Source organism: Aricia agestis, chromosome 1 (assembly GCF_905147365.1).
Source record: "Aricia agestis chromosome 1, ilAriAges1.1, whole genome shotgun sequence".
NCBI classification, from domain to species: domain Eukaryota; kingdom Metazoa; phylum Arthropoda; class Insecta; order Lepidoptera; family Lycaenidae; genus Aricia; species Aricia agestis.
Genome location: NC_056406.1, coordinates 19642334 through 19668953, shown reverse-complemented (window position 1 = coordinate 19668953; position 26620 = coordinate 19642334). Strand labels below are relative to the sequence as shown.

Sequence of the window (26620 nt, the reverse complement as noted above, 5' to 3'; positions counted from 1 at the left end):
TGGTGTACAATTAAAGTAGGTGCATTTAGCATTAAATGTTATAAATTATTATAATACTCAGTAATTAAGTAGGTAATTAACACCAGACTATTTATGTGCACTGGGTATAGAATAATTAGCAGGAAAAACACAAGTTTCGAATAAGATAAAAAGTACCTTTAAATGCATAATGACGTCAACGCAAATAACAAATTAAAATTTAGATTTAAAAGTTTTGTCAGTAAAATGATTAGTCATCTTACTAGTAACCCAGGTCTAGTAAAAATCTAGTTTTTTGAGATTATCTCAAAAAAAATATGACTTTTAAAATGTTCAGATTTTATTTTTCCCACAAATTTTCCATATTAAACTTGTTTAGGGATGTAATTTTGTCAGGGAGTTTGATTATTAGTGTCAAGTAATTTTAACTGTTTTAAATAGTTGATAGTTTTAAACAACAGTATAATATTACTAGTCCACTGACTTGAATACTGATTAGCCAAAGACCTTATTAATATTTCTCTTCCTGCTAGCAGTAAGTACTTGATCTTGAAAACCCACAGGGATTTAAAATACTTGACATCAATATTGTTCATTTAAATGGGTTTTATACCATTCAGCATTGCTCGACAAAAAATTAATAAAATAAAACGATTTAAATAAGGTCAAAGTTTCAATGAACAGCCTTTCACTAGTTTGTTCAAATTAAATTTTGCACACAAACTACATTTTTAACTTGTGTCACCTAAGTACGTAACTCATTGGTTAAATTAGCAAAGATTGAGTTTTATAATATTGTTTTAATCCTTCGATAGCGGATTCTTGGATATCTATTGTTATTGTGGCCCACTCGGGAGCTGGTAGATTAAATAATATTATAACTATTTTCAGTGGTTTAAAATATTATAAATTATCAATAGGAATGAGTACAATGATAAAACAAACTTTATTGTTTACTCTGATCATGAGCCCCTTATCTGCATTTTTTTTAATTATTATTCATTTAGAATTATATATTTATACATATTTTATGTAACACTATTGTATTAGGTTATTAACCTGTAAAGATAGTTATGGTTTGTAATAGATAAATAAATTTTTCTACATTAAAATAAATAAAGATATTTTGAGTTATTTTATAGTTTGAGTATTTTTGCTTTACATGTAGCAGAAAGTGTTTTTATTTGTACGGGTCGATAGGTCAGGTAATGAATTCACAATACATACATAATAATCAGTACAAACCTCTTTGAACGTCCAAAGTTCATCTTGAAACAGAAAACATGCTTTATTGGGATGTTTCTCCACAGTTTCATGAAACGCATCAGGTATTGACAAATTTCTTCGGGCTAATGTTCGAGATTTCATCAATATTTTGAAGTAGCTATACAAAGCTCTGAAATGAATAATAAGTGTAAACAAAACTAAGTTTTACTTATACAATCACTAAAGTAGGTTCATGGTTTATAGTTTACCTTATATCTCTGGGTGCTGTCTTGATAGCTACTATGATCCATTTTCTCTTGTAGAATGCAGCATAGTAAACTAAGCCACATAGCAAAATCAAGATAGTTTTCAATACACCCAAGTAAACCGCCAAAACCAGCACTGCAGCGACTGCACCGAGCACCTCCGACATCGTAACGATTTTTTTGTGCTTTTTATAGCGGCGGTTGAGAAACCGTAGTAGTCGTCGACACACTTTGACGTACTTACTTCTTGTAAAACTGAAATGCTTAACTTGCAATCTTATTTTAAATTTGGTTTGAATTGACACAAAATTAAAGAGAAAGCACGTATTTGGTTCAGTCTGCTGTCCTATTTATAAAATATTACTATCGTTGGAATGATTATGCGTTTAAAATTTTAGGAATACATTTTTACTTATTGCAGTATATTTCCTCGTATAGAAAGTATTAAATGGAAGTTCTTGAAAATTATTTTTACGTCGCTAAATTAAAAAACTGTGAACTGCGTAACACCTTTGTCAACAACAGACAACACAGGTTACTAGTATATATTTGTAGACAGTAGAACAGACACCTGACGACGATTGATATTTGACATAAATGACATAAATATAAAAGTCAACTGTCAACTTAAATTTGACAATAGACTTTTTTTTAATTCGTCCCGGTCGAGACAGGCACAGGGAGCGTTGCCCATACAGCCAATTTGACAATGATAAATCTATCAAATGGCTGACATATTATCTTTTCCGCCTTCTTTCGTTTGGCTATCTACTTATTATTTTATCAAAAAATATGACTATTATTATTATACTTATATTTAGTTTATTTTATGCTTTTTAAGGGCTACAATCTAGTCTACACTGTAGAAGTGTAGACTAGATTGTAGAAGATATTAACGTTTAAGCCCGGCCGCACATTATCCGAAATTTCTGATCAGAAACAGTTGAACGTCCGCGCTGTCTCTTACATTTTGTACTGAACCGAGTGAGCTCGAACTCGCCGGAAGGATATTTCGGATAGTGTGCGGGGTGGCGGTCTGGCGAAATTCAACTGTTTCTGATCAGAATTCGGACAATGTGCGGCCGGGCTTATAATGTGTGAAGTGTGAACTGGAAAGTATTGATCCATAAAAAAAATAATACTACAGTCTATAGTCTATACTCTTTACTCCATACTCTATACTTTTTAAAGACACTTGACAGTTGACATTCTTGACATTAACAAAAATGGACAGTTTTCTAGTGGTTTTCTATTTCGATTTTCGTCGGAATTCGAATTTTCAGGTACCTAGGTAATTTTTGTTAGTTTTGACTTTTGCATGACCTACATTACATTGGTTATTTCAGAATTCAGAAAAGCTATTGAAGTAGATATAATAGCTGTTTTCGTTTTACCGTTTCTTTGTAAATCTGAGTAAATCAAAAATAGATATTAAGAAAATGAAGGAAGTTGAATATTCTATTTTTCATCAGGAAAACATTATTATAGCAGAATAGTAAGTATATTTGATCCTATTATTTTATAATCTATTATCATATAAATCCTATGCAAAGCACAAAAGATTGTACAGCATGAAAAGTTTCTATATCTCAGCAATTCTTACTATTTTAGCAGGATGCTCCAGACGGAAAATTTGCCAGGAATCTATGTTATACCCTCGTACGAAAATTCATTTTGTAAGTAAAACTATTTTTTTTTAATTGGTTTTTGTAGTTTTCAAGGTCTCTTAATACCTACTTTCATTACATTTTTTTCTAATACTTAAGTATATTATTTTTTTCTTACAGTATGGTATGGAGTCATATTTATAAGATCTGGAATATATGGAGGAGGCATATTCAGGTTTAAGTTAATACTACCTGATAAATTCCCAGACGATGTTGTACCTGTAAGTAAAAGCATTAATATTCTAAAGACTTATGAAGTTAAGTTTAAAATACAATGTTTAATCATACTTCCTTTTTAGAGTGTGGTTTTTACTTCACAAATATATCATCCAGCAATTGATGCTAACACTGGTGCTCTTGAACTCAATGAAGTTTTTCCTCATTGGGATCGAAAACAAAACCATATATGGCAAATATTGAAATATGTGAACTGGATATTTTTTAATTTCAATATGAAAGTGCCAGCTAACAATGAAGCAGCTACTTTGTAAGAGTTTTTTTTAAATAACCATTTGTCATTATTGAGTCTGGGGCAGTAAGTAATGGAATTTATATTTTTCAGGTATAAAACAAACAGCAAAATGTTTTTAGACAAAGTAAAAGAATGTGTAGCACACAGCATTGAACGTGTTTATGATGAGCCCCCTACAGAAGATAAACATTATATAACTTTCAAGCCTTATGACCCAAATGTACATGACCCAGCTAAAAACCTTATGATGAAGGCACCCGGCTGTTCAGAGAGTTCCATAGGTATTTCATGGGTTACTCCTGGATCATATCAATCATTTTCAAAAGAAGAAGCGACATGATGCCCTACAGTTTTATGAAATCAAGAAATTTAATATCATCCCAAACTCAGCCATAACATTCAAACCTGTGATAAAAGGACAAATTATTTTTAATTATTATAATAAAGATATGATAACATAAAAGTATAAAACAACTCAATAATTAAAGAAAATACTTTTTATTTTTTTTCCATAAATGATAATAATATAAATTGATGACTATTAAATAAAATTGTGCCTTTTTTACTGTACTATTATTCAGAATCTTTTTTATTGACATTTTCTATTTAATCAGGTTCCTTTTTTATGCTAAGCCCATACTCTTGTACTGTCATTTTGAACCATTCCTGGTCTAATTCATAATTATTATTTTTCCACTCCAAGTGTGTTGGGGGATGTTCCTCTCCATTTTTAAATGTAAAATGTTTGCTCAACTCAATAGCTAACTTCGATCTTATCAACCCAACTCCTCCATATTTATTATCAGCCGGATGGTATACTCTACCAGTTTCTGGTAACATATACACTTTTTCAGGCTTAAACTCTGTCTTAAGTAGGTCTCCAGCATACCCAAATAACAAATAATCTAAATTATCCTCCTTTGTAACAATATGTGTGTAAACAATTGGCACATCATCACATTTTATATAATTTCTTTCTCTGCCGCACAAAGATATAAAAGGGAACTCTTTATATCTGTCAGTTTTGTTCAGACGTATCCTCTTGAAAAAAAATTCTAAAAATTTCTTTTCTTTAAAACAGGATGTAAAGTTCTTCATCTTAGAATCATCTAGAAATAGCTGAAAATTGAAAATAATAATAGAAATAATGGTTAGTTAACCCATCAATTCCCAAGCGGCAGCCGGCTGCCGCATAACAATTAAAATCTTTTGTGTCTGCGATACCCACAATGGAGGTGCTACATTAATCAAAACAATAACCTCCCCCTTTTTTTCTCAAAATTTTATGTTTTAGTGGATGCAGCACACAATTAAATAGTTTCCTGTATTTAGTTTATACTAAAATATTCAATATTACAAATTACAATAATACAGCATATTCATTTGTTAACATACAATACTAGCACTTACGATTTATGATAGATCATAGTTCATACGGTAAATAAAAAAAATTAATACAATCTATACACATATAAATAAAATTGGAGTGTCTGTTTGTAATACTTATTGAAAGAACCGTTTTTTACTACATGCTATTATGAATCTATAGTACACGATACATACACCAAAACACCATTTTTTACAATTTTTGTCTGTATGTCTGTCTGTTTGTTCCGGCTAATCTTTGAAACGGCTGGAGCTATTTTGCCAGGACTTGTTTTGGTAGATAGCTGATGTAGTATGGTGTAACTTAGGCTACTTTTTAACAGGCTTCCAAAAAGGAGGAGGTTATATTTTACTTTTTTCATATTTGTTAGCAGACTATCCATCTTTGTTATTACTTATTATACTTACTATGTTGACGCGGACGAAGTCGCGGGCAACAGCTAGTATACATTGTAAATAGAGTTGCTTACCATACCTTGATGATCAATGTAGTAAAAATATTCCCTTACTCTGGGTTCAGGTTCTTGTCCTTGTATATAAGTAACATATCGCCGACACAATTTTGTTGCATCTAAATTAAGTCTTAAAATTTCGAAACTTCTTAGTAATCTCATTTTATGTGCTTAGATGATAAATTTGATGAATATTATAAAAATGTATACCGTATATGTAATTATTGCACTGAACATAAACCTATAATGCTACAGTATATATATATATTAAGTCTATGGCACTGAACAGCAAAACGACCTTTGACCAATTATGAAATACTCAAACCAGATATGTTACTACCGCGCGCGTTGTAAAGCTTTAAATACGGCCCAATTGAGCCGTCTGTTGTTTAGTCTGCATCGAGCGCAGTCACGAATGTGCCGCGTCTTGTCTTACCTAAATAAATTGAAAATGACGTCGTCATGCTTGTATCGAAAATGTACCAATTATGACTCGAAAGTAAACAAAACAAATGGAATCTCTTACCAGTTACCACATGTCTTGATTGCAATAAATACCTCGATTATTTACATTTTCAATTATTTTTTCGAACAATCTGGAAAAAATCGAATTTTCGTCATAGCTCAGGCGAAGAAAGAGACAGCGATACGATTCGACGTCTAAAAATAGAACTGTCTCTTTTACGTAAATGGTTTTTCGCATGGTTTTTCGCATGTTTTTCGTATCTTTTGTTTCACTCATCTGTCAAATTTGTCAATGTTTGCAATTTTAAATTTGAAATTAAATGTTAAATCCACGTGTTTGCGGCATTCTTTGACCATTCTTATGGTTTATTATTTAGCGGAACCACAAAACTCAACAATATCTAGCATTAAATGTTCACTAAAAACCTTTAATAACATTTTTATTACATGAAATATGCAGACCGACTCCTTTGTTATATCCTAGTAAGTAGGACATAACATTACACGCTTTTGACGCTTATACACCGATGTAAGGCTCTCTCCAGTATATACTACCGACCATAAACCTATAATGCTAAAGACCAACAAAGAGTGCGAGAGAGAAGAAAATCCTTTATGGAATTATAACAAGATGAAAAGAGAGAGGCAGTCTAATGAAAATTGTAACCACTTTTATTTGACAGGTCGTCAAAAGTCGTCAGTCGTTTTTATGCCCTTTCGGTATTTCCATTATATTGTTCAATTTGTTTGTTATTTTTAATAAATATTATTATATTTAAAAATGATGACTTGTGCTGTAAGTGTTAGCAGTGTAAATCATAAGAATAATCCTGAAAAATATACATTTTACAGGTAATTAATCTTCATGTCCTAATAGCTACGAAGTGTTTATTTTTGCTATACAGAATATAGCAAAAATAAACACTTCGTAGCTCTTTAGTTCTCTATTTCAAATAAAATATAGTGAATCCTCCCTTTTACTTTCATATTTTGCGTAACTAAAGGTACAATTGTTCTTAAATTACACAAATTTTGAACAAAAATTTTTTATCAAAATTTTTTACATATACGCTAGTGCTTGAATCAAATTTATCGATATGCTTATCGATATTTTACATTAACATAAAACTAAAATAATAATCATTTACCTTTATTTTTATCAACTTAAGCCCGGCCGCACATTATCCGAAATTTCTGATCAGCAAAATTGGGACGCCCGGCGGAACGCACTCTGTTCATACATTTTGTTGTAGACCCATCATACTAAAAGAATTTCTGACGTATCAAAATGTATGAGTGGGGCGGGGCGTCCGAATTTTTATTTATTTTTATAATTTGTTTATTTAATAGCTAATATAATATAACTACTATAATATAGACTGACTCTAAAACTAGAGGAAGGTTTATATTTATCATAATCATTTGTTTTACAGATTCCCTCAAGATCCTCTAATAAGAGGAATGGCTGAAATTAATTGGGCGTGTTGGTTGGAATCCCAAGAAAAATTCAACAATATGTAGCAAACATTTCATTGAAAATTTTTAAAGAAAAAGTAGAATAAATACTATTTTGGTTAAAGGAGCTATCCCAACTTTATTTGTACCAGTAAGTTTGACATACTGTTGCACTTGTTACTGAAGCAATTATTAAAAATAGGCAATTATAAGCAATTATTAAAAATAGGCAATTATAAGCAATTATTGCTTTTTAGTTCATTTAAGATTATACTTAAATGAACTAAAAAGTATTAAATAATCCTTATTCTGTACTCAATCTTCATAATTTTGAAGTCGGTACCAGTCCTAAGTATATAAGTTGCAGTTATACCTATTCTGTCACAGAACTGCCGATTAGGTTAGCTGGTACCGATTGCAAAAATAATGAAGATTGAGAACAGAATTAATACTGAGTACAGAATAAGAATTATTTAATACTTTTTTTTTTTTTTGAAATTGCATATTTTTGGTTTTATTGTTCAATAAAGTGTTTAACTAATAATTATAATAATAAGTAATAATTGCTATAAATAATGCTAAAATATAAAACAAAGACTATATATAAAAAACTAAATCTAAGTCAGAGGCTGCGGGCAATGTACCCAAGAGGCTGGCAGCATTACCTCGCTGTATCGCAAGACTGATACGCTGGCCGAGGTAAGCGCCAGCTCTGGGATCGTTAGTTTTCTCAACCAGTCTTTGGGATAACTCTCTGAACATTTGTTTGGCACCAGGGCCCCACGGACCCAGGGTTTCAACCCCGAAAGGTACAAAAAAGTAATCATTCCCCAGTGCTTCATATTTTCTTCTTTTGTTTGTCTCTGCTTGTGCCGCCGCAGCTCCCGCTTCCCTTGTTGTGGCCGTCACATGTGACGCCGCTAGCGTGTCCACGCAGGTGGCGTCCCAAACAAGAGGCCTCCCGCGGCTCCATGGAACGAGCGTCATTCCGTCGGGCCTTTTGCCGTCGTCACGTGCGATACCGTTCGGCTCGAGAGTGGCCGGCACGTTGACAGAGGCAAGGGCCCTGCGGATCACGTCGTTCAAGGAAGCATGGCGGGACTGGCGGCCGGCGCTGCGTCGACAAGACAGACCGTGGTGACCCTGGCGGTCTACTGCGGCGCCGCAGTGGCAGCGGTGGGGTTCGCTGATATTAGCTCCTAGTCGCAAACTGATTGATAAGTTGAATGTATGATTGTCTAACAGTGTTCCGGTATTGGATGATGGGTATGCCTGGAGCCAATAACCTGATTCCGGCTCAGCGGACGCCAGGAGACGCGCGCGATCTGTAGTGGACGATGAACTTAGGATCTCTGACTGTGCCAATTTTATTAGGGGTTCATCCCAATTCTTTTGGATGTTGGGGTTGACAGGAACGTCACTGGGACAAACACGTTTCCAAGCGTCGATCGCCTCAGCTAGTGATACAATGCCTATGTTTCCAAAAGAATTGGTGATGATTTGAATGAAGAGAGGATGGATGCTGTGAGCTGAAGAAAGGAAGGTGGGAAGAGACACGCTGGACACACTTCTAAGACCCAAGCCACCGAAACGAATCGGGAGAGTAGCTTGGGCCCATGAGGTGTCAGAGATATGGCAGTTAAAAATATTCATTACTGTGTCTTTTAAAATGGTGTCTAAATGGGAAAGAAGGTTGGGATACTCCCATAGAGGGCAGCACCTCAGGACATATGTAAATTGGAGCACAAACAAACAAAACCGAATTATTTGGTAAGCCATATGGGATTTTATTGCGACGAGTTTGCCAGAAGACTCTACGAATTTTTGTTTTTGTTCCGAAACGTAAGGCTCAAAACCGTCGTTGAAAATGGGGGCACCTAAAAGGCGGAGGGATTCTTTACTGAGAATTTTGATACTAGGGGCCAAATTGTTAAATTCAGACATTATTACGTCGTGCGGCTGTGCGATTGGGCTATTTAAAAAAAAGCTCACATTTGGAGAAATTTAAATCCAAATCTATTGATTTAAATTTCTCTATTAATAACTGCAAATCGTGGAGAACTGTAGCCGGGTCTCCACCGAGGGTGCCATCATCCAAATACCAGACGTTAAATTCAGATTGGAGGGATGTAATTGTAGAATGTATGGCAAGGCTGAAAATAGCGGGGCCCAGAGGATCGCCTTGCTGGCACCCAGTAGACGATAGTAGGCAATCGCTGTTGTATAGAAGTGTCGAATTGGCACCGTAGCTTTGGAGGCTGTATTCATAAATTTCGGGAATGTGGTTATAGACTTCCTTGAGCAGAGCAGTTCTAGATACGGAGTTGAAGGCATTTTTTACATCAACCTTCACGATCACTTGACTGGTTTTGGATTTAATATAAGTGCGGAGGGCGTGGACGGCGGCTTCACATCCACCCTTACTCCCGAAGCCAAGTTGTACAGGCTGAAAAGTATCTCTCTAAGTTTCTTTGTAATGTGTTTGCAACAAATTTTAGATGCGATTCTACGGTAGGTGCAACCGACCGCTATGGGGCGACTATGGTGGACTTTGCCAGATAGCATCAAATTTATTAAGGCCTTCAGGTCCTCTAGAAGCGCTCTGCTGGAGTCTTCAGATGCACTGATTAAGTCCTTGAGGTGCTGGGGACTTAGACCATCGTAACCGCTGGCCGACCCAGTCCTGAAAGACATTATCGCGTTTTTCAGATCCTTTATGGAGGCCTCTACGGGTTGCACAGAAGGACTAGACGAAGGAGGTATGTTCGGTGGTGGGAGTGTGGGATGTTTATCACGGAGGGCAATGTGGAATGTGGAGGGGAATGTGTAGAGAGGCATTGATGGTGTGGTTGTTAAAGTTGGAGCAGTTGTTTTTGATGATGGAAGTGAGTGATTTTTTTTTATCTTGGATTGCATGCAGGACAAGGAACGGAAAAGTGAGGAGACTTTCCCATCGCTGGCAGCTGTCGGGATGCGAAATGACCTCTCTAATTATGGATGAAAGTTGCTTGGCTACTTGAATCCTAGCACCTTTCGGGATGCGTTTAAGGATGGGTAGTGACCATTTGTAGTTTGAAATTTTTTGCCAGAAAGGAATGTCGCATGACGGGGTTGGGGGTGTTGTGGGTGTGTTACTGACATTAGGGCTGTGGCTGTGTGTCTTACCTATGTGAATGTTCAGGCCTCTTACCCCTTTGAAAGACCGGTTGCAAAACTGGCAGCGTATGAAGTTGATCGGTTCGCTCGCAGTCTCCGACATGTAAAGCTTATAAAAGAAATTACTAAACTAAAACAATTTACAAAGGGCGCGTAATAGAAAAGAAAAAAAAAAAACTAAAATCTAAACAATATAGTAAAAAAAAAAAAAGGTTATTTATAATAAAGGGATAAATACTTAACTACCTGAATTCATAACAGATAAAAATAATACACTATATTAGAAATACTTAATAATATTAGAAATACTTTTTCCTCTGCTTCTTGTTTCTTGGATGCGTGAACCAACGATATCAAATACTTCTATGGCGTGAACTTTATGAAGAGCTGCTGCCGGTTCCGATGCCGATGCCAGAGCAGTCTACCCGCTGTTTGCGTCTCTTAGATCAATGACTACATCTTCTTTTTATTACTTATTGACAAATTGATCGGGATAGATAATATCTTTAAAAGTGTGAAAATTATGCTGCGTCTTCCCTCGACAGGCTGGTCAGAAGGTGTGAAACGGAAGAAGGCTTCTCAGATTGTTTATATTTTTACATACTATTTTGCAACACTTGTACGAGTTCGAGTATTCAGAGGAGATTATCTCGGGTCGATACTCAGTACTCACGGTTTTGCCCGCTTGGGCTGCTGTGAATTACTGACGATGGTAATAATAGTGCTGAAAAGGGTGTGTTTTACACTTTGTTGCTATATTTGTATAGATTTTTCTATTTATTATCGAAAAAATTTGCGGAGAAAATTTTTAACTTGACATGACATGTAAAGTCCACTATACTTTTTAGTTCATTTTAGTATAATATTACTATTACCATTACCTTGGAAGTCGGTTTTAATTTTTTGTTTAAAGAATAATAATTTTACTCTTTTTAGCTGTCCTTAACGTTTTCTATACTTACAATTGGTTCAATTTCTGAACAAATCTTAAATAAAATATATTTTCAGAATACATGGCGCCCTAGCACCGCCATGAGATCATGGCGCTGCACGGCCCAACGATCGCACACCTCGAGGGTGTGCTGGGCCGTGTCCTCCGCAGCGCCGCACTCATGGCAGGCTGGCGTAGGCTCCCTCCTGGCGACCTTACACAAGTACGCACCGAAACATCCGTGTCCGGTGAGCACCCGTGTAAGGCGGAAGGTCCACGCCGCAAGAACTGGGCGCAGAGCCTGAGCAGTACGTTGATCGTACTGGGCCTGCGCCAGGTCCTCACCCCACCTCCTCAACAACCACTGCTCTCCTAGCTTTCGAACCCGCCGGAGCTCCTAACTGAAAGATCTAATCCATTCTCATCTAACCATACCTTTAGACGTGCTAGGGCTCGCGACAGTCTAATGGAGGCTCTTGCAATAGATTGATCTATTACATAAATTGTTAAATCATCGGCGTATTGCAGAAGATACAATTCACCATCTATATCTGTTAACATATATGATTCCAAATCTGAAGTCACGCTAGTCACTACATCCTCTATATCTGACGAATAAATATTATACAAAGGAGGACTTATCACTGAGCCTTGGGGCAGCCCTTTATCAACAACCCGCACCTCCGTCGACGTTGTATCTTGTAAAGGCAGAGCAATAAATCTTTCCAATAAAACGTTTATAGTAAAATTACTTATAATTTCCGGAACACCTAATAAATCTAACTTTCGTTTGAGAATATCTATCCTTGCATTATCATATGCTGCGTTTATGTCCAAAAAAGCTGCTAAAACTGATTTATTTTCTGTAAAAGCAATACGAACGTCAGTGATAAAAAGAGCTAAATTATCTTTAGTACCTTTTCCTTTTCGGAATCCATATTGACTTTGGGCAAGGAGGTTATATTTTTCAATATGCCACTCCAAGCGGTTTTTTACGAGATGCTCTGCAATCTTTAATAACACTGATGATAAGACTATGGGGCGATAGGAAGAAGCTGAAGACGGAGGTTTTCCAGGTTTTAAAATGGGAATAACCTTCTGTGTTTTTCATGAATTTGGAATATTACCCGTTAAGAGCCTGAAGTGAGCAAGGTCCTCGCGGGATTGCGAGGGTGGTCGCTTGCCCGACTTTTAGTTGAGAAGGTGCAAAGGAGAAAAAGTAATAAAATTACGCACTCGATGTTCAAGCTGAATATTTTTAACGTAATGACAAAATATATCAAAAAGTAAACAAGTCAAAATATCATAAACTAAAGAGTACAAAGTAATAAGGTTTTATAAAAGAAGTTTAACTATGTAGTACACTAGTCACTACAAGCCCATATGACCCTAACTTGACTACATACTTTAACCTAGATCTCAAAATCTGTAAGGTCTAGAAAACTGATTTTTTGACACAAGTAACTTTAGTTCATAAAGATTAAATGCTCAAGACGAAAACACGATTACTCAAAAAATGCTCGATAGTTTCTTTTTTACAAAAAACCTTGTTTTAGACACATTTTTGCTTGGATCTTCGAAGTTTGCTGTCTTTTCTTTAATATTTTTTAATATCTAAAAAATTTGCTCAAAACATTTTTTTCATAATCATTATAGTTCGTCTTTTATTCAAGTAAAACTAACTCGGCAATGATTCCGCGCCGTCCTTTTTCACCTGGCATATGAAAGACGGGCGTGAGTGTGAAGAGAGAAGGACGATGTTTGATTTTTAGAGTCAGGTGAGCTCTTAATAACATTAAATTAACCAAATCCAAATAATAATTTAAAATTTCATCTGAAGCGTGTTTAAAAAAAGAGTATGGGATACCATCGATGCCCGGAGCCGAGTCTTTTAAATTTGCAACAACACCTTTTAACTCTTGAAGAGTAAAAAGCGAGTTATGATCTTTAAGGCTAACTTCACCTAAAGGTGATGGACGGAGAAGTGATACTGAAGGAGGTGCTAGTCAATTTCAAAAATCGTTGGCTAAAGAGTCTGGCATAGGATGAAAAGGAGGTTTATATGCTGACCTGTACCTTTTAATATTATTCCAAAGTCCAAACTATAGAAGCACGTGTGTCCGGACAGATAGATTCACAAAACTTTTTCCAGCTTGCAGACTTCTTTTTCTTAAATATTTTTTTTGCATCGATAACAGACTTACAATAAATATCATAGTTTTCAAAGGTAGAATTATTATTATACGAGTATTCTCTTTCAGCCTGTTTTCTTTTATGTATAGCGACTGAACAGTCATTATCCCACCAAGGAGGTGATGGAATGTAACATTTAGGTGTTTTCTTAATAGGAAGAGTTTCATCAGCTGATTCGATAAAAGCAGATGCTAGAGCATCAGCGCAAACAGATTCATTACCTGGTGATATACTAGGAAGATGGGGTAGTTTATTTTTTAGTGTATGATAAAACTTTTCCCATTTTGCATTTTTTAAGTTATATTTTAATGATGATGAATTAGTAGGCTGATTTTGCTTTTAATTTTTACAGGAGAGAGACAGAAGAATAGGGAAGTGATCACTACCGTGACTAGATGATAGAACTGACCAGTGTAAAAGAGAAGATAAATTTGAAGTACAAATAGACAAATCATGGGCACTATAACCCTCGTTAGGTGCAGTTTGCCGTGTTGGGAACCCTGTGTTGAAAATACATAACTTATGGAAATCTAATAAATCTAGTACTTCAAAACCCCATTGATTGTTATTACTACTACCCCAAGACAAAATATGTTGGGCATTAAAATCCCCAAGTATTACAAAAGGTTTTGGCAAAAGGCTAATTATGTTCTTAATTTCTTAAAATATTGAATAGGATGGATGTGGAATATACAATGAGACAAAACAGATGTTATTTACAGATGTGATGGAAGTGAAATATGTACAAATGAATGACGATGATAGATGAGTAAGGCTGCACCGCCATACCCATCAGATCTGTCCTCTCTTAAACAAGCATAGCCAGGAATCTTAAAAAGAGATTCTGGCTTAAGCCATGTTTCTTGGAGAGCAAAGATAAGAGGGTGATATTTGTTTATTAAATAAATGATTTCATTTTTTTGCTGACTGCACTGCGACATTCCACTGGATCAGATAATCCATGGTGGGAGCTAATTTCAGGTGAGTTACTTACAGAGGCTACGTTGGACGGTGAAACTGATGACGGTAAAATATTTGACTGAGTAAGATAATTAATTATAGCTGTAATTAATTCGGGCACTGAAATATTATTATTATTATCACCATTTGTAGGCAAAGCAGTGCCATTTGAACCCGATGGGGGACTGTAATCTTTAATTAAGTTAAAATGAACAGTTTTATTATACCCACCTACTGACTTAGGTGGTGTTCTAGGTTGTCGGAAGACTGTTTTTTTTATATGACTCTGTGGTTGTCCTCTTTGCAGAGTTTTTGGTGACCGATGAGAAATTTTGTTTTTGAGAGTCTATAAATGAAGGGGATGGACTAGAAGAGGTTAAAACTGTTGAGTATAATTTAGAAATAGGAGGGTGGAGTTTTGATGCTTCGGCATAGGATAAGTTTTTGTGAGCCATGGACTCTTTAATTAAATTTTTGTCGTTGGAACTCAGGGCAATTCTTACTTGTGGCTATATGGGAAGCTTGGCAAAGACAACAGAAAACAGAATCTTCATCTACAGAACATTTCTCACCAGAATGACTCTGACCACAACGGAAACATCTGGGGGTTGAACTGCACTGTGACTTAACATGCCCATACCTGCAGCAATTGTAACAATGTATGGTGGGATAGATGTACAAGTCGACAGGCAAGGAGTTATAACACATAAAAATTATTTTTGGTAATACTCGGCCATCAAATGTAAAAACAACTGACTCTGTATTTACAAACTGTATAGTATTATTTACAATGTTTTTTTTCTTTAAGCGTCTTACTTTCAAAATGTCCCCACAACCATACGGTAAAGTAATATTGGCCAAAACATCAGACCAATCGGCTGGAATAACTCTAACCAAGCCAACACGACTAACTTGAAAAGATGGAAGAAAAACTTTGTAATTGTTCTGTTTTAGATTCTCATTAGTAATAAAATTATTTGCATCAGAAAATACAGAGAAAGATAATGACAATCTATTCCTGCCAATTCTCTTAAGGCTACCGTTTTCTATATTCTTAATATTATGGTTTTTAAGGAAGCGACCAAATTCGACGGGATGTAAAGTGCAGTTTCCATTAGGAGATGATATTTCTTTTTGCACATGTACTACATAAGGTGTAGAGTCAGTGTCGGTGTACAACAAACGACTAACACGAGGATTCACCAAGCCCTGATGTTTTTCAATGACGCCAGCTGTATGTACTTCTTGGATATTATTCAGGTTTTCTTTATTTTCCGTGTCACTCAAGCGCATACAGTTGATGTCAGGTTTTGTTTTGTCAGGATTTTTCCTAATCTTTTTATTGCATTTTCTGCATACTCGCCTAGGCGAGATCTAGATGCAGCAGGGCGTTTGCGGTTTGTAGATTTGTTATTAACTGACGAATCTGTGTCCATACTTGAGTAATTACATTTTCAGTAGTATGAATAGTAATAAATTGGCCAACAGGGGGGCCTTCCAGCCACCCTGGGTCCTCATCCATATTTACAGAATATATACAAAAAACTTACCAAATAGTATGCACAAATAAAAATAAAAACTAAAAGAAACTAAAAATAAGATAAAAAGAAAACTAACTAACGAAGATATTTACAATAAATAAAACAAAAATTAAAAATTTCCAGAAAACACGACCGCCCTTTTCGAAGATTCCCGCGCTTTTTCGAAGTCTCTGTTTATAATTTATATTGTATTATCTATGCTAATAATAAGAGCATAGACTTTTTATATACTGTCGAAATGTCATAAAAGAAAAATATTGTCACTGTCAAATGCAATCATTATCATTTGTCAATTGCTTGTCAACAGATGTAAATCAGGCAATCACAATAATTTCACAAATGAAAATCTTTTGAGTCCTAAATTCTCAAATTCGAACCTATATTTTCAGGAAACCTAACCTTTTATTAGTTTAAGAAGAAAATTCTGTTACATTTTCCCATTTATTATTTTTATTGTGTCAGGACGTAGGTACTTCGTCTTGATGTAAAACTAACATGAGCTTAGTATAATTACTTTTCTAAATTAAGTGCTTGGGATTTAATTTAATAAAATGGATACACATAGGAGATCATGGAAGCTACGTAAGTGTGATAAGACAATTATTTAAAGTTTAATTCTTGTAAAAATTCAACACCTAATATGGGAATTTATATCCTTGCAGAAGAGTTTGTAGCTCACAAAGCAAATGTCAACTCGTTGGCCATGGGACACAAGTCAAATCAAGTTTTGGCTACAGGTGGTGATGATAAAAAAGTAAATTTATGGGCTATAGGACGACAAGGATGCTTAATGGTATGTTAGCACAAAATAAATTATTTTTGTTCTTGTATAATTGACAACTCACTTTTTCTATGAAATTTTCAGAGTCTCAGTGGGCACACAACTCCTGTGGAGTGTGTTTGTTTTGGACACTCTGAGGATTTGGTTTGTGCAGGATCTCAAACTGGTGCTTTAAAGATTTGGGACCTTGAAGCTGCAAAATTATTAAGAACATTCACAGGTCACAAAGGTGCAATAAAATGTATGGATTTTCATCCATATGGAGATTATCTGACTACAGGCTCGTGTGACAGCAACATCAAACTTTGGGACACAAGAAAAAGAGGTTGCATTGTAACTTATTCAAGTCACCGTTTGGCGGTTAACAGTCTACAGTTTAGTCCTGATGGCCAATGGATTGCTTCAGCTTGTGAGGATGGTAGTGTATGAATTTTATCTTATGTGTTTACCATTACATTACCATTATACAATATAATACATTTATTTTTATTTTGAAGGTATTGTAAAAGTGTGGGATGTTAGAATCGGAAAGGTATTACATGAGTTTATGGAGCACACATCTGCAGTGACATGTGTAAAGTTCCACCCTCATGAATTCTTGCTGGCCAGTTGCGGTGCCGACCGAACTGTTAACTTCTGGGATATGGAAAAGTTCCAATTGGTTTCCAAATTTGAAAAAGACAACACATCAATAAGGTTAGTGCAATATTGTATTTTTTATGAATATGGCCATTATTTTGCCTTTGCATATTGTTGGTGTGCTTGCCAAATCCTCTATGTGTATTTAGTCAATTTTTCAGGGGAGACAATAAACTATTTTATTTAATGATTGATGGACTTATCACTAAAATATTAAAGTCTTAGTTCATACAATATAATATTTTTTGTCACTCAATCATTAAATAAAATAGTTTGTTGTCTACTCCTGAAAACTTGACTAAATACCATAAAGTTAATATACCTAGCGGAATAGAGCAACAATCTCGAGCTGTCAAGCGTAACCGAAATAGGTTTTCATCTGTCTGAAAAATATGTGTACGTATACACTTACACAAGCATGATTGAACATAAATTCTATGAAATTAAATTGTCAACGTGTGGCACATGCCGACTGGACGTCAAAAAAAGAGTGCTGCTGTCATGTATCACACGTCTCTTTTTACCACGCAGTGTTACTGATCTCTCTTGCTCAGGCCTTTGTTTCTCTATTCCGCTAGGTATATTAACTTTATGCTAAATACACACAGAGGTTTTGGCAAGTGCAACAACAGCATATGATTTGTTTTTTTTAATTATTAACTAGCTATTTGACTGAGCTTTGCTCGGTATTCGATAAAACACGAATAAAATGACATTAATATTATTTTGGTGTCGCCTCTTTCGCAAGAGGCCCGCACTTTAATAATATTTTATTTATTGTCAATGAGGGCCGCATAGTTTAATTTTTAATAATTTTGAATAATACTATGAGGCTGGCATAGATACCAAGTTCATTTTTAAGCCTCGTTAAAAATTTGAAGGAAAAAAAAAAGACATTTTCTATGATTCCTAGCTAGATCGACTTATCGCCCCCGAAACCCCCTATATATGTACTAAATTTCATGAAAATCGTTGGAGCCGATTCCGAGATTCCAATTATATATATACAAGAATTGCTCGTTTAAGATATAAGATAGACGTTCCCTGCAGCTTTGCCCGCGTAAATTAGGAATTTCACGGATACGGTATATTTCCCGCAAATAAATAGCGTATATCTCATGTGGTCTACTCTATATCTGTGGAAAATAACATAAAAATTGCTCCAGTAGTTCGTGAGATAAGCACTAATATTTTTTCCCGCTTTTTTCACTTTTTCCTAAAGAGGAATATAGCCTATAGCCTTCCTCGATAACTTTAGATGAAAATCAGGCTAGACAGGCAGGCTTCAGAAGTACGTTTTCAACTATAGATCACATACATGTGGTCAATCAGGTAGCAGAAAGATGATATAATGATAAATTTTTCTCAAAAATCAACCCCTGTCGAAAGACAGGCCGAAATGTAAGGTGTGAAAAAAAACAATTTCAATACAGATCAGGGGTAATATTAAACCCTGATCCTGTATTGAAATTGTGTTTTTGCTTGGGCCTAGGAAATGTTTTGAACGATATGTGTTGTGTCTTTGTGTGTATTGTGTTCTTGCTAATATTTCGCAAAGTGAAACTATGTGTCTATTCAGTATATTAGTGATGATGATGATGATTGATGAGGTTATAAAATTTGTATTCATCATCACCAATTTCTGAACATGGCTATAACAATGTAAAGATGCTGCTCTTTTATTTTAGGAATATGGCATTTAGTGAAGATGGTGGGACATTACTAGGTTGTGGGAATGATGGGCTGCATGTGATAGGTTGGGAACCAGCCAGGGTTCTGGACACAGTGCCCGGACATTGGGGACAAATCTATGATATGACAGTTGCTCAAACTCAACTTGTAAGTTATTTTATTTATAGTTTCATTATTGTTGATAGGGGAAATTATTACTTATTCACTACGGAATGCTACTTTCATTTGTCAGTTTGTGTTTATTAAAAGTTTATCTGTTAAAAATTAAAATATGTTTACAGATAGCTGGCTCATTCCATTCAACCTATGTTGTCCTATCAGTTGTTGATCTCAATAAAGTACACCCGTTTGGAGGACCACCACCACCGGAGACAACAGTAGCACCTGAACGTTCACCATTTCAAAAAGGACATTCAGTGCGGAAAAGTTTTTCCAAAGAAAAACCACCTAAGGAGGGTAAGTTCCTATACATTTTCATTTTAACTTTTTTAAAGTCTTAAAGTGTTTAATCAAGGAAAAGATTTTAGATAGTTGTTTTAAATTCTTTAGTTATACATCGATCTACAATTCTTGATGAGAAGACTGCAGAAGAGTCTACGTCTGGCACAGAAGCTGACGAGGAATCAGGTGCTCTCATACCTAATATTAATGACTACACTGAAATATTCCGACCTTCTAGAGCTTGTAAGTATATTTTCATATGATATAGATTTTGAATTGTAAGTTTTATAATATTACACTTGACTGGGTAATAGTAATATTTTTTTTAAAATATATTTTACAGTAACACGGACTCCTCCTCCAGCTACGAGTTTATCGTCAGAAGATTATTCTTTAACAGGTAATCACTAGAAAATGTTTTAAAATTTTTCAGAATACATAAATGAATGAGATGTAATCCCAAATTATAAATTTGTAGTTTGACAGCCAAAACACTTTTAAATTATGAACAAAAATAAATATATATTAGTATTATATTTGACTATATTTTTGCATTGTTGAGATTAGGTACAGGAGTAAATGACAACTCAAGATTAGCCCGGGCGCGCATTAGCGGCCAAGCCGCAGCGACCAGGCCGCAGCGGCCAGGCCGCGGCGGCCATCGAGATAGATACCTCAGTATGAAACCGCCATAGACCACGCGCAGCACCTGGCCGCACGCTGACAAGCGGCCACACCATACTTTCGATGGCCGCCGCAGCCTGGCCGCTAGTGCGCGCCCGGGTTTAGATCAAAAGTGTGTTTTATTCACAAAACTTACCTACCTACATCGTGACAGTTCAGTGGTTGTTTTCCCGCACCAGAACGATTTAGCTATAGCAGTACTATCGAATCGTGCAAGTTATGCATATGTATATTTTTGAAAATAAAAAATATTTTGTATGATGTACGTGGCAACTTTATGCCGATAGGCGCGAGCGGCAATAACCCGGCCGAATTATGTTTCATGTCATCCCATAGAGCAGCGCTGCGTTGAGACGCAGGCGGGCGCAAGGCGCGGCCGCCCGCGACGGGCACACGCTCAACGCAGCGAACGCCCTAAGGCTTCTGTTCCATTTTAAAGATTTAAGTTTCCTGACTGACATTGAGATTAATATTTATTTCTTGTTAGAGCCGACTACGAAACTCGAGACGACAGTGAGCACCTCACTGCGAGACCTGATGCTGGACGAGCCGCCCCCCCGCCCGCCGCCGCAGCCCTCACCCCCACAGCGCTACAGAGCTGACAATTACTCCAGAATACCCACCTCCAAGGAACATTATAGTGCTGTGGAAAAGAAGACAGAAGTATTCACAAGTATGTAATTTTTTACATAGATTAATATTTGTTTATGCTATAAGAGCCCCTGCAGACTGCAGACTTTTAATCGGCCGACATATTAGTTTGGCTTTTCATCAGTGCGCAGGTTGATGGGCTATACGATTGCCTTCAAACTTAACCATCGGCAAACTGTCGGCCAATACTAACGGTTAAGTCGACGTTCTTCCACGCGCGCACACGACGCTGATTGTTTAGTCGGCCGACTCGGTTGAAATCAGAATCATGTAAAATTTTCCATTCAAAAATCTATCTCTGTGAATGGAACCGTGTAAGAGCAATCGGCCAACTGTTGTCTAGTCTGCGCACTCACCACCCACTCAACTGTTTAGTTGGAGTAGTGTGCGCGCTAACAGCCCAACCAAACCAAACTATCGGCCAATAGAAAGTCTGCAGTCTGCGGGGGCTCTTAAATCTTAATATTGGCCAAAGAAACATTTAGGGTCTGTTTCACCACTTCCTGATAAGTGAAGCATAGGCTTCCACCAATTAACTTGACAGAGTATGGAGAATCTGTCAAAAAAGTTGTGGATAGCCTATCAGGAACTTTATCGGGAAGTAGTGAAACAGGCCCTTAATATGCAATAAATAAATTTAGAAGCCAGGTGGAAGATAAAGACTGACTTCTTTTTAAAACAATAATATGGTGATGGAAAATAATAGACATAATATTTATTATTTACAAATATGTAATAATAGGCTACTTAATGTCCTATATTAAATTTCATTGAACAAATGCTATATTTCTAGTAGAACTTGGCCTAGGAAACCGTAGTCACCCTTATCATCAAATAAAAGCTTTTGATTGATAAATAAAGTCGATTTGAAAATATGATTTTATATTTTTTAATTTGTACTGACGAAAACGCTAATTGTAGTACTTCCGATTTGCATGTGACGTCATTTCGTGACGTGTTTTCGGCGCCATTTAAAAGGCATATTTTTCAATCAACATTTTTATGGGTTTCTATTGTTTAAAATATTAAAATATTAGTATTTTTGGTGAAAATGAATGATTAAGAAGCGATTAGCATGAAGATAGCATGAAAATTAGGTCAAGTAGCCTATTCCTAAGGATAACATTAGTTCCTAGGCATCATTCCTAAAGTAGGTACCATAAGTATTATTAATAATTACTGACTACTAACCAATATAACATTACCAGGAAATATTGGGAGTAACAAAGAGGAGTGCGTATTCTCCTCGCCTCAGACATCCAACGCTAACCAGTTCTCATCCAATACGACATTAAACCGACACAACTCATACAAAGAAACAAAATCAACGACCGATATTGGTATGTATTAACTTCAATATGTATATCGTAGACCCCCGTTAATCTGAAAAACGTTTTGCACGGCCGTGTCGGATTTTTACACATTACGATACCTATAAAAGCGAATCGAAAAGATAAAGCGTCTCACAGACAAACGCGGCCTGCGGTGGCGGTGGCGGTCAGTTGGATGACTGAGTGTTCTAGGAACGACACAGACACACGCGGCCACGCGGCCAAGCCATCCGACTGACCGCCACCGCCACCGCAGGCCGTGTCTGTCTGGGAGACGCTTTATACATAATAAGGTTTTATCTCAACTACATTTTTCTAATGCTAAGTACTCATTAGCTGTAATCGTCGTGGATTGTAACAAAAAATTACGTAGGTAAGTACCTAAACAAAGATTGGACAAAATAATGTTTATGTACAGCCAGGGGCGTCTTTCCCTTAGGTGCAGGGTGTGCGTTGCACACGGGCGCCGCGGTCCTAGGGGACCTATTCAGGGACACTTCAGTTTAGTGCCGATCGACGAAAATGAGGGGTAAAGATCATTCAGAATTCAGGACCAAACCCAAGTATTACATTTCAGCGCCGATCGGCACACTCTCCTCCACATCTCTACATAGAAAAACATTTCATTTTGACCACGCGCTTGCTAGGGGGCGCTAGGGTAATATTTGCACACGGGCGCCACATGGGCTAGAGACGGCCCTGTGCACAGCCTGTACCTAAATTAACCAGTGATAGTCGTATCGGATTACAAGCGGCGCCGGGTTAGCCGGGGGCCGGATTAACGAGGGTCTACTGTATTCATCAACATAGCGAGCTTTGGTCCGCGGCGGCTTTACCTACCTAAATGCAGTAACCTACCAGTAGTTGGTAAAATCCATAGTTTAAACATTTTTTTAGGATATCGAATTTTTTTTAGAATCCGTAAAGAATTTTCTTTCGTTAAAGCGTAGCAAACATCCGTACATTCCAATATATTTTATATTATATTATAGTATATAGGTACTTTGTCATACATTTGACTTGTCAATTTTATATTATTGTTTCATTTATCCCTGTTTTACAGCTCCTAACAGCCTCCGTCCAAGTAACAGCGACATATCGCTGGGCCCACCTACGCTAGGACCAAGATCACTGTCCTTTACTAGACCACCTACACAAAACCCCAGGTAAGATTAATATTTATTTCAATAAGTTTATCATTGACTGTTATTATTATTATTCAAGGCCTCTACCTCTTGCCAATCCTAGTTAATTCAAATCATGCTAAATGCTTTCATAATATGACAAGGAATAAGAGAAATATTTTGTAATTTAACCAAGGGTTATCTTTAAACTAAATTATAAGTAGGCCCTAGTAGGATGGCTGGCCGGCTAGGAAGGCTGTAGATACATAGAAATTTAAGTTATTTATTATGTAGGTTAGGTATTTATTATGAACAGTATTAAATTAGCAGCAATGTCTATAAATGTTACAGAGTACGCATGGAGAGCGTCAGCCGGGAGGACGTGTCGGCGCCGGCGGACAGCGCGCCGGAGCCCGAGTTTGTGCCCTACACCATCGACCGCCCCGTCGGCCTCGACCTTGAGGAGTTCCTGCCCGTATGTTACACTTATGTAGTGTCAGATATATTGATTCGGCAGATGCACACGTAATTTGGTCTGGTTATGTCAAGCTCGAGCAGACAGATCACGACTAACATTAACTTACCAATGCAAATCTTTGCTGTGAAAAACGTATTTTCATTATGCTTACCTTCTCGGAGCTCACGCGTTGCTTGTAATCGTTTCACACTTTATTCAGGTTGTAACAAACAATATTATATTATGTAATTATTTGATTTAATTAGCATTTTAACTTCTGTAACATAACATGTTGATTTGATGTTGTTATAAATAATATATTGTGTAGCGCGGCGCGGGACGTCTGGGGGCGGGGCGCGGCGCGCGGGGTGGGGGCGCGGCGCCGAGCGAGCAGGAGGTGTTGGGCGTCATGATGCGAGGACACGACTCCATGATGGCCGTGCTCGCCGCCAGGCAGCGCGCGCTGCAGGTACGCTATTGTACTATCAGAATTCAGAGGAGTTGATTGCTAGGCAGATGGCGGACTTAAAAGTGTGGAAAGGCCACATGACGTTTTTTACGCTCGTTTGTATCGATACAAACGCAAGTTGCACGCTCAGCAAACGGAAGGAAGCCGACACGTTTTAAACTTTATAATCTGCCAAAACGCGATGATAACATGCAGAAGACAAGCGCATCAGAAACGCGCGTCGTCAGTGCGCAAAAAATACGTCTTGTGGAAAGACCCTTAGTAATTTGGACGCGATAATATTATGTCAAACCCATTCGACCGATAAGAAAAAAATAGTCATTATGCCTATTGTTGAAATCGTTTAATTTCCTACGAAAATTCGCTGAAAATTATAAACTATCATTCCATCGGCAGGAGGGTGATGAGCGTTTCCCCTCCACGTCCGCTTTTGTCTACCTCTTAGCGAATTTTCGTAGGAAATTCAACGATTTCAACAATTGTTTTCAGTACCTTCCCACCAATATTTTTGTCTGGCTATTTTTTTTTTTTGGATTACATACTAATAAATAAAAAATAAAAAATAACTAATCTCGCTTCAGAAAAAAGGCCAACACAGCTGAACCTACAGGAAAATAATTATTATTTTCTTACTTTTAATTAACGCTGGCAGCCCCTTCCCACCACCCGATCGATAGTAACTACACCCACCGCCCACGGCCTGCCAGCACGCAGATATTATCAGCAAAGGTTTTTCAGGGAAGTAGCTAACAGAGTTTTACTATAGCTGCAGCCACATTACCGGTTTGGTCGTCAGCTCTTAGTCGAATAAGCCGACCACTTGATGAAGGTCCGTCAATTGCCTAGGAATCAATTTCGTCGATGGTATATCAAGACTGTACTCATGGTTGTAAATAGTTATTATTAAAGTATGGTGTGAGAAGATAGGGTAGGTACGTCGACAAGAGCACAGAGTTCTAATGGCTCAACCATTAGAACTCTGTGCTCTTGTCGATAAGAGCTAAACTATATTGTTCTCTCAGACTAGGTTATTATTTGCCCTACCATTCCATAATATTTATTATGATTTTTCTAAACTACATAACAATATTATGTATCCTTGAAGTTGCGTTCAGAGTTATTCGTATATAGGAGCTGACGAGCTTTTGAAATATTTTTCCTCTTTTGCAGATTTTCCACTCAGTCAGAATAAACAAGAGCTTAAAATCTGCATTAGAATCTGTGATAGCTTTGGAAGATGCTTCAATCATCTTAGATATACTCAATGTTATGGCACATAAACCGTAAGTATTATTTTATCACATGGAGTGCTGATAATTACAAAATAACTTTTAATTCTTTTTTAAATTAATCAAACTTTAATTTTCAGATCACTATGGAACTTGGACATATGCTTACTTATGTTGCCCAAAATATATGAATTATTGCAGAGTAAATATGAAACGTAAGTTTGCTTTTGCCTATAACTTTAATCATTATAAGGCCAAACCCATAATTAAAGATGATACAATTTAATTTCAGGTACATGCAATGTGGATGTAATGCTTTAAGACTAATAGTTAGAAATTTCTCATCAGTAGTTCGTGCAAATGTTAGTGCACCTGTAAGGACATTAGGTGTGGACATTCCACGAGAGGAGCGATATGCAAAATGTTTGCAGATACATCGTCTCCTTCTAGACATACGAGCATTCCTACTCAAAAGACAGACCCTTCAGGGCCGCCTTGGGGCTGCATTTAGAGACCTTCACACGCTCATGCAGCAAGGGCTAGACTGACGAAATCACCCTGGTGGCTCCATGCAGCTATATTACTATTAAAGTTGTGTATTCTCAAGTAGCATAAACACTTTAATATTTTGTACTTAATCACGTAATTTAACACTTAAAACATTTTTGTACAAACGAACAGCAGACACTTTCGCCATATACAAATTAGGAGTAATATTATTATTTTGAAAGGACTAACTGTTATATTTAAGGAAAATTTATTTGTAATGTAGAAACCTTGTGAATTCTTATATAAATCAAAGATAATCTCTACTTAATTTAATTATTTGGATTTTGGACTGACATTTTAACAATAAAATTAATTTATATTTAATTTTTAATGAAATAAAAATGTTGACCTTTATATTATTTTTCATTCAAAGTCAAAATGGATGGCCCTCTCAATAATTGAAATAAAAATACATATTTTAATTTTATAGTAACATGTAATTTA

General features: G+C 36.4%; 5 protein-coding genes across 7 annotated transcripts in view; 2 read left to right on the top strand and 3 right to left on the bottom strand.

Moving 5' to 3' along the window:
* Positions 1–1994, bottom strand: part of LOC121731620 (long-chain fatty acid transport protein 4-like) — a 30561-nt gene extending 28567 nt beyond the window's left edge. The window contains exons 1-2 of the mRNA XM_042121144.1: positions 1455–1994; positions 1225–1375 (exon numbers count right to left, since the gene is read on the bottom strand). Of these exons, the coding sequence (XP_041977078.1) occupies positions 1225–1375; positions 1455–1618 (315 nt within the window). The 5' untranslated portion in view covers positions 1619–1994. The remainder of the gene's footprint in view (positions 1–1224; positions 1376–1454) is intronic.
* Positions 1995–2684: 690 nt separating this feature from the next.
* On the top strand, positions 2685–4064 carry LOC121725411 (protein crossbronx homolog). 2 transcript variants are annotated; one of them, XM_042112386.1, is made up of 6 exons: positions 2685–2734; positions 2798–2946; positions 3063–3127; positions 3239–3339; positions 3418–3605; positions 3681–4064. In XM_042112386.1, the coding sequence occupies exons 2-6, from the start codon at positions 2891–2893 to the stop codon at positions 3928–3930; spliced, it is 660 nt and encodes a 219-aa protein (XP_041968320.1). In that variant the 5' UTR covers positions 2685–2734; positions 2798–2890; the 3' UTR covers positions 3931–4064. The 2 variants fall into 2 exon arrangements, with proteins under 2 accessions (XP_041968320.1, XP_041968328.1); XM_042112394.1 differs by lacking the exon at positions 2685–2734 and having other exon boundaries at positions 2826–2946; positions 3066–3127.
* Positions 4065–4115: 51 nt separating this feature from the next.
* On the bottom strand, positions 4116–5760 carry LOC121725487 (UPF0598 protein CG30010). Its single transcript, XM_042112493.1, has 2 exons — positions 5447–5760; positions 4116–4709 (listed from the first exon to the last, which is right to left on the bottom strand). Exons 1-2 carry the CDS (start codon positions 5588–5590, stop codon positions 4197–4199), a joined length of 657 nt encoding a protein of 218 aa, XP_041968427.1. The 5' UTR covers positions 5591–5760; the 3' UTR covers positions 4116–4196.
* Positions 5761–7930: 2170 nt separating this feature from the next.
* Positions 7931–10042, bottom strand: LOC121732375. Its single transcript, XM_042122240.1, has 2 exons — positions 9859–10042; positions 7931–8877 (listed from the first exon to the last, which is right to left on the bottom strand). Exons 1-2 carry the CDS (start codon positions 10040–10042, stop codon positions 7946–7948), a joined length of 1116 nt encoding a protein of 371 aa, XP_041978174.1. The 3' UTR covers positions 7931–7945.
* Positions 10043–16446: 6404 nt separating this feature from the next.
* LOC121727310 (katanin p80 WD40 repeat-containing subunit B1) lies at positions 16447–26457 on the top strand. Of its 2 annotated transcripts, none has more exons than XM_042115079.1 (16): positions 16447–16711; positions 16792–16922; positions 16995–17328; positions 17408–17606; positions 19238–19388; positions 19523–19697; positions 19791–19868; positions 20026–20082; positions 20854–21039; positions 22226–22357; positions 23412–23514; positions 23824–23947; positions 24258–24398; positions 25569–25681; positions 25768–25842; positions 25920–26457. In XM_042115079.1, the coding sequence occupies exons 1-16, from the start codon at positions 16681–16683 to the stop codon at positions 26173–26175; spliced, it is 2286 nt and encodes a 761-aa protein (XP_041971013.1). In that variant the 5' UTR covers positions 16447–16680; the 3' UTR covers positions 26176–26457. The 2 variants fall into 2 exon arrangements, with proteins under 2 accessions (XP_041971013.1, XP_041971005.1); XM_042115071.1 differs by having other exon boundaries at positions 19791–19925; positions 25920–26456.
* Positions 26458–26620: the final 163 nt, after the last annotated feature.

Coding starts and splice junctions, on each gene's coding strand:
- LOC121725487 (XM_042112493.1), bottom strand. CDS start 5,590: ATGAGATTACTAAGAAGTTTCGAAATTTTAAGACTTAATTTAGATGCA. Junction 4,710..5,446: donor ACATTGATCATCAAGGTATG/GTAAGCAACTCT, acceptor TTCAATTTTCAG/CTATTTCTAGATGATTCTAA.
- LOC121725411 (XM_042112386.1), top strand. CDS start 2,891: ATGAAGGAAGTTGAATATTCTATTTTTCATCAGGAAAACATTATTATA. Junction 2,947..3,062: donor AACATTATTATAGCAGAATA/GTAAGTATATTT, acceptor TTACTATTTTAG/CAGGATGCTCCAGACGGAAA. Junction 3,128..3,238: donor CTCGTACGAAAATTCATTTT/GTAAGTAAAACT, acceptor TTTTTCTTACAG/TATGGTATGGAGTCATATTT.
- LOC121727310 (XM_042115071.1), top strand. CDS start 16,681: ATGGATACACATAGGAGATCATGGAAGCTAC. Junction 16,712..16,791: donor TAGGAGATCATGGAAGCTAC/GTAAGTGTGATA, acceptor ATATCCTTGCAG/AAGAGTTTGTAGCTCACAAA. Junction 24,399..25,568: donor CCAGGCAGCGCGCGCTGCAG/GTACGCTATTGT, acceptor CCTCTTTTGCAG/ATTTTCCACTCAGTCAGAAT.
- LOC121732375 (XM_042122240.1), bottom strand. CDS start 10,042: ATGTCTTTCAGGACTGGGTCGGCCAGCGGTTACGATGGTCTAAGTCCC. Junction 8,878..9,858: donor AGCGGTCGGTTGCACCTACC/GTAGAATCGCAT, acceptor TCCTTTCTTCAG/CTCACAGCATCCATCCTCTC.